Source organism: Petaurus breviceps, unplaced genomic scaffold (genome assembly GCF_028583685.1).
Source record: "Petaurus breviceps papuanus isolate PSGF00001 unplaced genomic scaffold, PetGlider_PUasm1.0 90845, whole genome shotgun sequence".
Lineage (NCBI taxonomy): Eukaryota > Metazoa > Chordata > Mammalia > Diprotodontia > Petauridae > Petaurus > Petaurus breviceps.
The window spans coordinates 7,683,718-7,691,242 of record NW_027187359.1 but is presented as its reverse complement, the minus strand read 5'-3'; the positions used below and the strand labels follow the sequence as shown (position 1 = coordinate 7,691,242).

The window sequence follows — 7,525 nt, the reverse complement described above, 5'->3', positions numbered from 1 at the left end:
GCTGCCTGATCAATACCACAGGTCTCCTGGCGTAGCAGCTCAGCTACTGCGACCAGGCTCAGGCCATTGTTGGCACCCATCACACTCACCTTCTTGCTATATACAAGGTTGGCATTTAGGCCTCAGGTAGAAGTGTGCCACTAATAAGTTCAGTGCTATTATGGATAATTTTCAGCTTAACCATGCTCTTCTCTTTGTAATAAACTGACTGCCAAATTTTGTGCCTGTGTTCAAGACTGGACTACCTCCACAAAGCAAACTTGCAAAAGTTGCCCAAACCATAAGGGCAGAATGTTCAGGATGGTAGGGTGCTACCATTTCTTCCCTCCCACATACCATGGGGTCAATGCCAAGACATGAATTCCTAGAGCAGGTTGGAAGAGACACAAAAAGGGAATGACTGAATACTTAGGATAAATAATATACAGAAATTAAGGGCTGTAATACATTGAATAGATCTATTTATTCCAACCAACCCAAAGTTCTTGGGGGTCACCAAAACATAATGGGGAAACGAGAGGTCAAATCTGTGTTTTTTATTCTACTCAGTAGGCATATACAGGACCCAGAAGTCATATCTTGAACCTTCTGCTCCATCCGGATGCTTGAGAGATCCCTGGTTTTAAGGTGGGGAGCAGGCCCATGATCACTAGGATTCTTGCAGAGCCCTACGCCTGAGGGGTGGACGGGGACAAGAGGAGAAAGGAGCAGCAGAGCCACAGGAGAAACCCATATCCCTGATTAACTTGCCTTATCCTTTCTCCTGCCACACTGTACTGGGGTGGGGATGGTGGTGATAATACCACTAGATGGAGGGGCCTGATGGAGAATAAGGTGAGCTTCCTGATTGGAGGAGTCTGTTTCCAGTGCTACCCTTGGGACAATGGATAGAAGTTTGTGACCTTGTCAGGAGTGCTAAGATGTGTGTGTCCTTTCTAATGCCCCTGTGGCTCTTGCTTTCATGTCAGCAGCCCGTTATTATGGCTGAGAATAGGTTCTAAAGTCTGCTGGTCTCTTCTTGTCCTTTCCTCCCACCACCCAGATTTCCAGGTGCTATTTCCTTGAGACCCAGGAGATCAGGAACAATGGGACTGTGTCGGAGAAGCTAAGGAAGGGACTCTCACTGTGAGTTTAGTCTCTTTGTGGCTGAACTGTTTATACTTTAAAGACACAGGTCAATAAAGAAGAGAGTCCCAGAGGAGCAAAATCTGCCAGATGAATGCATGGAGAGACACAGAGCTATGTGATACAGGGTCAGAGAAAGAGTTCTATGGGGCACATATATGCAGCTGAGGGCCTGCTAGAAGTGACATACTTTAGGCTCATGCCTCTGTAAAGGGTGTGCTAGGACAGAAGCAGCAGATCACTTTGAGGAGATGGGATAAGGCCAAAACAAGGGGCACCAAGTTAACAACAGCAAAAGAGAAGACATTCATGCAGACACATACTCCCATGCATATTCCCCTGCCCCTCAACAGTCTGTGCTGGCCTGTCCAAAATGGAAACAAGTGACTGCTCAGGCAGGGCCTATTGCTGGGATATCATGGTTAATGCCCAGTCCACAAGGGCAATGGTGGTGTCTTGCAGGCAGAGCCAAATCCAGTGGGCAAACTTACTCAGCTGTATCTTTATACAGTCCCAGGTCACATCTCCTCTGTAAGAAGAACATATGGGGGAGAGTCAGGTGAAAGGACTATGAAAATCTTATAGGACACCAAATAAAGTAAACCAAAGTACATACTAACATGCACTGCGAGGACAGAAATACATGGAAGGAGTAGGACAGGAAGTCTGAAGTTTAGGGGTCTCACCTGCAGGCCTCCTGGCAATACTCCTGGACCTGGAACAATCCAGCAAGTAACATATGCCACAGAGGGAACAGAAAGTCCTGGTAAAAGAGCAGTAGCAACTCCCTTAGCTGTAGGAGCAGATGTAACATGGAGTCTGTGAACTGGGTCTGTAGGTGGGTCAGAAAGAGGATGAAATTAGTTCAAGGCTCTCATGCCATTCTAAAGGATAACAGTCTACCTGCCCAGGGGATTCCATTAATTTCAGTTCTCTAGCTTACCCCCTGGAAGAGGTCAGGTAGGTTCTCATATGCCCAAGAAAGCCAGGATACACAATAGGTAGAGACAAAGGTGACTGTTGTGTTCGTCTGGGTCCAGGCCAGCTGCAGGCTGGGTTCTAGTACTGCCATCAGATGGGAACCAAAGACAGGCAACGTCTCCTCTAGCCAGCTGGAGAAGGGGAGAAACATTGCGAATTTCCCTTGGCTATTTCCAGCATATTATGATAGTGCCTTTGGGTTGGGGGGATAGGGAAAAGAAAGACAGTCTCCCTCTACCCCCTGACTATATCATACCATATGAAGACCCAACCTAATCTAAATTTGTATGTGACTCACCTATAGCCTTGAAGACCATAGTAGTAGAGCTTGGCACAGGCCTCCTCACCAGCAGGTAGGAAGCCAGATGATTGTAACACACGGGCTGACAGGGAAGCTAGGAAGGGAAGCAAGGTTAGCAACTGAGTAGGCCTGTTTGGCCAGGGAGTGATGAGAACAGTGAAATGGTAGGCAGATACTCTCATGCTTGGGGATAATGAAGGAAAAAGAGCCAAGCTTAAGCTTGTTCAGGGCAGTGTGCTCAAAAGACTGTCCTGTCTGCAGGGTTAGGTGAGGAAGGGGAAGGCTGGAAGGAAGACAGCTGTAGACAGGTAAAGTAGCATGGCCTCTATCTGCTGGTTGTTTAGAATTTCTATGAAACAGTTAAAACATTTATTTGACCAAAGGTCTAAGGCTAGGTAGGAAAAACTAGCTGTTTCCTTTGTCTCTCTTCCCTTTCTTTCCTTTGCCAACCCTGCCCTTTGGTATCCAAAACCTCTTACTCTGGAAGGAGCTATGTGATCGGAAGTCATGGAACAGGAAGCCAGCTGCAAACACCAGGAAAACAAGTAGCAGCTGAGTCCATGGTAGTTGACGACCACGTGCTTGCTGTAATATACCCTTAGGAAGAGTGGGAACGGAGAAGAGTAGTCAAGGGGTGGATGGCTCTCTCAACTAGATAACAAACTTCTACCCACACCCTTTTAGAAGGGGCAGGACTATTGCTTAACTTGGGCAGTGGGAAAGTATAACAAGTCCTAGGGATTCCCAGGAAAGGGTGGCACAGACAGGGATTGGGGAATATGTATTTGGGTCAGGGACTGGATGAAATGGAGAATGGGAGAGCATCTGAGTTGGAGGTATATGGACATCAGGGTAGAGGGAATAAGATACTGTGACTGGGCTGGGGATAGATCAACATTTCTGAACCAGGGTACCTTGCAGATAGTACTGCAGGCTGTGATATCCTGAGTGTTACTTCCCCCTTTCTTCAGGAGCTCCTCATTTGTGATTTTGAAGGACTGAATTATTTCTTGCAAAGACTTCCTCATCTGGTGGGAAGCAAAAGGCCAGGAGCTGGGAACAGAGGGCGTTACCCTCTTTTTAGGTTTCCCCTGTCTAAATTTCCCCACTTGCTGATAGCCCTATTAGCTCAGCAGCACTCTTACAGGGAAGTCAGTTCCTCAGAGAAGGCGCCATCTTAGAACCAGAACTTCTCCCAAGCTGCCCATCCCCCAAGGCAAGATGGCTCCATCCAGCCCGGCACCTCACCTTCTTAGGAGTTTGGTCCCAAGTCTCCAGGATATGTCCCAGCAGCAAGCTGTGGAAAAAGCAGTCACCCCTCAGTCTGTTCTTTGCAGACCCCAAACCCACCTAACTACAGAGACCACACAGCTTCTCACATTTTCTTGCCCCTCTTCAAACCTATCCCCTTTACCTTAAAAGCTCTAGTTCTAATACATGTTCCTGAAGTCCACAAGGGAAGCTCTGAGACCCATCTTAACTATCCAGAGACAGAGGACCAGGCATGGACTGTGTTAAGAACCCCCTACCTCCATACCTCTCTGACTGAAAAGGGGCTGTTGTTAGCCCTGAAAGTTAGGGTTCCCTTGTTCCCCTAGATGGCGAATAAGTCTAACTCAGGGTCCAGGAAGCAGGGACCCAAACTTTTCCTGAGGCAAAAGCACACGGAGTCACTTGGGTTGGCTTGCTATTTCTATCCCACCTGGATTGGGACAGGTGCTTAGTATACAGTTGTCTCCAAACATTGAAGCTGAGGGCATCCAGGGCCAGACACTCAGTCAAGCTTCTCAGGAGCTGTGTGGGGGAAGAAAACACTTGTTGGAAGCATAGAACTTGCCCATAGTGGTCTCACAAGCCAATATTCCTGGACAGTGGTATACTAGGGCAAGGAGATTACCTCCACAATGTGAGGTCAGACCTTGTAATGAATGCTACAGATCATAGCCTGGAAAGTCATCTTCCTGGGGATGCATCAGAACCAGGGACTCTTGGGATTGTCTTTAGATACCAGGAAGCTCCAAAGAGCTACAAGGATAGAGCTATAATTCTAGTCAGCACCCAAGCTGTATATATATATATAACCAGTCACTGAGGGCTGAGGAACAAGAATAGGGAGAGGGAGGTCAGGAGCAACACCTGCCAGAATGGTGGGGAGGGGAGGGCTCTGTTACAACCACTTTGCTGAGGGTATCACACGGACAAAAGGGGAGGATGCCAATGAAGAAGCAATGTTCAAACAAAGGGAACAAAGGGATGTCCAGGCTTTTCGGTATGAGATAGGAAGCATTCATCTCCACAATTCTCAGTGACCTGTCTCAAGGGAAGGGAAAAGATGTCTTGGTTTTCTTTTTTCTTTCTTACCTCTTTCTTCATTTCAGGAGGGCAGCTAGGGGTGGCTCTGGACAAGAAGGAGGGGAAGTAGGTATGCAGGGTAGTTTCTGGCTTTGCACCAAATGCCAGCACTTTCAGTCTAGGGTAGAGCTGACAAAGCTGTTCCTGCAGGCTGTGGACAGAGCAGGTGGAGCCACATACAAGGTATGCCTCGTGTGATCTTTTGTGCCCCACCAGAATTCCTCAAAGCTAGTATCTTTTTGGTGAACATGACCCCAATGGGCTCACTCTCAGCACTTACTAAGACACTGACTGAGAATATAAGGATCGGGGGGTGTCTCCCAATCCTGTGACTCTCTTGTTCTCTCTCACTGCCCTCCTGACTCTTTTGCTACCGTCCTACGCTTAAAACTGCCATACCTGGGAGCCAGTGAGTTGTTGGGCATATAGGCAAAGTCCAGAAGTGGGAAGAAGTCCTTGGGGCCGATCATGCCAAAGCCCTTGGTGAGGTTGGGATGCATCCTATAGATGGTGAGGAGAAGAATGTGTATCCTGCAAACTTCCACCCTGGGCCTGACTCCCTGAAGACCTAAGTTCACTGTCCATGGCAAATGATATAATGTCCCCCTGCTCCCACCACACAATGGTCCTTTTCTTCTTCATCCCTCCATTGCAGAGATAAAGGTGAATGGGCTGCTCTGATTTTCCTCATGCCTCTGAAGGGACTAGAACCTTAACATCATGTTCTGCTGACTCAGTCATTTTAAGGACATTCCCAGAACTTCCTTAGCTCCCTCCCTGAACCCCTGACATCACTCACAGAAGTAGTCGATCCAAATAAGCAATGGAGAAGGGAGACAGAGACTTGATTCCCAGCACAGGCAACATGATCCCCAGCCACACTACGGGAGAGTGAGGGGTGAATGCAGTGTGGTATAGTCATGATAATCAACATTTTTATACCACTTTAGCATTTGCAAAGCGCTTTATAGGTTATCTCATTTGATCTTCACAACCTTGTGAGGCAGGTGCCAATATATTTACATTATACAAATCAGGAAACTGAGGCTGAGAGGTTCAGTGACTTGCCCAGTGTCATTCACCTAGTCTGAGGCAGGATTTCTACTCAGTCTAGTACACTCTTGATTATGCCACCTAGTTAAAGAACAATTACTGGAGAATTAGGGGATGTGGAATCTAGTCTCCTTGATTCTAGCTCTGTCATTAGCTAGCAGAGATACTCTGATTAAGTCACTTAATCTTTATGGAGCTGTTTCCCCATTTGTAAAATAAAGGGATTCAATGAAATAATTTCTACAAGTTCCTCCAATTTGGACACATATGATTCTATGGCTGCAATGAACATTTTTATCAATGATTTGGACAAAGGCATGCTTATCAGATTTGCAAATGATACACACCTAGAAAGAACTGCTAAGGCAGTCCTTAGATAAATGACTTTTTGAGGTTCCTTCCAATTCACATTTGGTGAATGGATCAGTTCTTTATGTAAATATTTCCATTAAGGGTTTTAGATAAGGCACAGGGCACCATACCGTGGAGGGTAGATCAGATGCACTCAGTCTCATTACCTTTAAGTCCCTCTGTTAGGCTGACAAAGCCTGCCTGCCCCAGTGCCCACATGATGGTCAGACACTTTGCTGGTCGATTCTGATGGGATCTCAGTAGTTCGAGGTACTGGGGAGACCAGTGGAGGAGGCAGGTTATCAGTGGGGGATAGGAGTAATGATAATTAGGTGTCTTTAAGTCAAAGGTGCAATATAAAGAGTGCCTGACAGGTGAGAAAGGTGATAGAGTAGAAATAGACTAAGACAGAACAAGATTAACAAGGGAGGGAGATTGGGAACTAAGTCTTTCAGGGTATTCCAAATGGTACAGTATTAGCTCAGTTTAGAATTATGGTAGCTGCTTTCTGTTACCATCCCCCACATTGTCCTGAAGACATGAGGAATGGCATGGTTCCCCTACCCCATCCTCCTTCTCAAACCAGTCACTTCATGTCCCACCACCTTTAGCTTACCTTGCCTAAGTTCATGGTAGCAATCTTAGGCTTGTCTTGAAGAACTGCTTGGATACAGATGCGGTAGCCATGGAGTGACTCACCTACAAAAGTATGAAGCCCCACACCAATGAAGAGGAGATTTCCCCAATGAATCTTTTTATTTTGCTGCTGATCCTAGACTCTTCTCTATCATTTCTTGACATATTTCACCCATCTATATCCACTTCTGTCCAAAATGATTTCCTGAATTTACAAATTTCTTTGCTGAGGAAAAAAACCCTCCCTTGAAGTTTCTAGGCATTCCTAGAATTGGGGGAAAAAGTGTGTATGCCCACATCCTTCCAGGACAAAGCATAGTAACCAATGTTTCTGGCCCTTCTCACCTGGAGTTTTGTCCAGTTCCTGCAGCATGGTGTAAAGACAATGGTCAAAGAAAAGTTCTAGGACGCCGACTGCTTTCCCCAACAGTCCTCGAATGACTCCACGAAGTTCTCGGCCCACCAGGCAGAAGGGGTAATCTGGAACCAACCAGAACCTCTGTAATCAGTTCTAGGTCTAGGGGATCATGGCAGTTCTAAGACTTTTATTTCCCTCCCTGGTTATATAGATACGCCTTCCTGAGCCAACTACACCATAAACTCTCATAGCTATGGTAGAAAACAGCTCAGAGGCTTCGAGGACAGGACTGGTAATCATGGTTAGGTACCCATTTTGGCTCTGCTATGAATCAATTAGTCTCGATACTACATTTTTAGAATTTTCTA

At 46.4% G+C, this 7,525-nt stretch overlaps 1 protein-coding gene across 2 annotated transcripts in view; it reads right to left on the bottom strand.

Moving 5' to 3' along the window:
- Window positions 1–444: 444 nt before the first annotated feature.
- TMEM214 (transmembrane protein 214) overlaps window positions 445–7,525 on the bottom strand; it is a 131,929-nt gene continuing 124,848 nt past the window's right edge. For both annotated transcript variants that reach the window (XM_069072029.1, XM_069072028.1), the window contains 14 exons: window positions 7,145–7,279; window positions 6,780–6,862; window positions 6,331–6,436; window positions 5,559–5,640; window positions 5,159–5,260; window positions 4,769–4,910; window positions 4,110–4,201; window positions 3,656–3,704; window positions 3,322–3,435; window positions 2,887–3,004; window positions 2,405–2,501; window positions 2,069–2,237; window positions 1,812–1,957; window positions 445–1,654 (listed from right to left, as the gene is read on the bottom strand). In XM_069072029.1, the coding sequence (XP_068928130.1) occupies window positions 1,528–1,654; window positions 1,812–1,957; window positions 2,069–2,237; window positions 2,405–2,501; window positions 2,887–3,004; window positions 3,322–3,435; window positions 3,656–3,704; window positions 4,110–4,201; window positions 4,769–4,910; window positions 5,159–5,260; window positions 5,559–5,640; window positions 6,331–6,436; window positions 6,780–6,862; window positions 7,145–7,279 (1,562 nt within the window). In that variant the 3' untranslated portion in view covers window positions 445–1,527. The remainder of the gene's footprint in view (window positions 1,655–1,811; window positions 1,958–2,068; window positions 2,238–2,404; window positions 2,502–2,886; window positions 3,005–3,321; window positions 3,436–3,655; window positions 3,705–4,109; window positions 4,202–4,768; window positions 4,911–5,158; window positions 5,261–5,558; window positions 5,641–6,330; window positions 6,437–6,779; window positions 6,863–7,144; window positions 7,280–7,525) is intronic.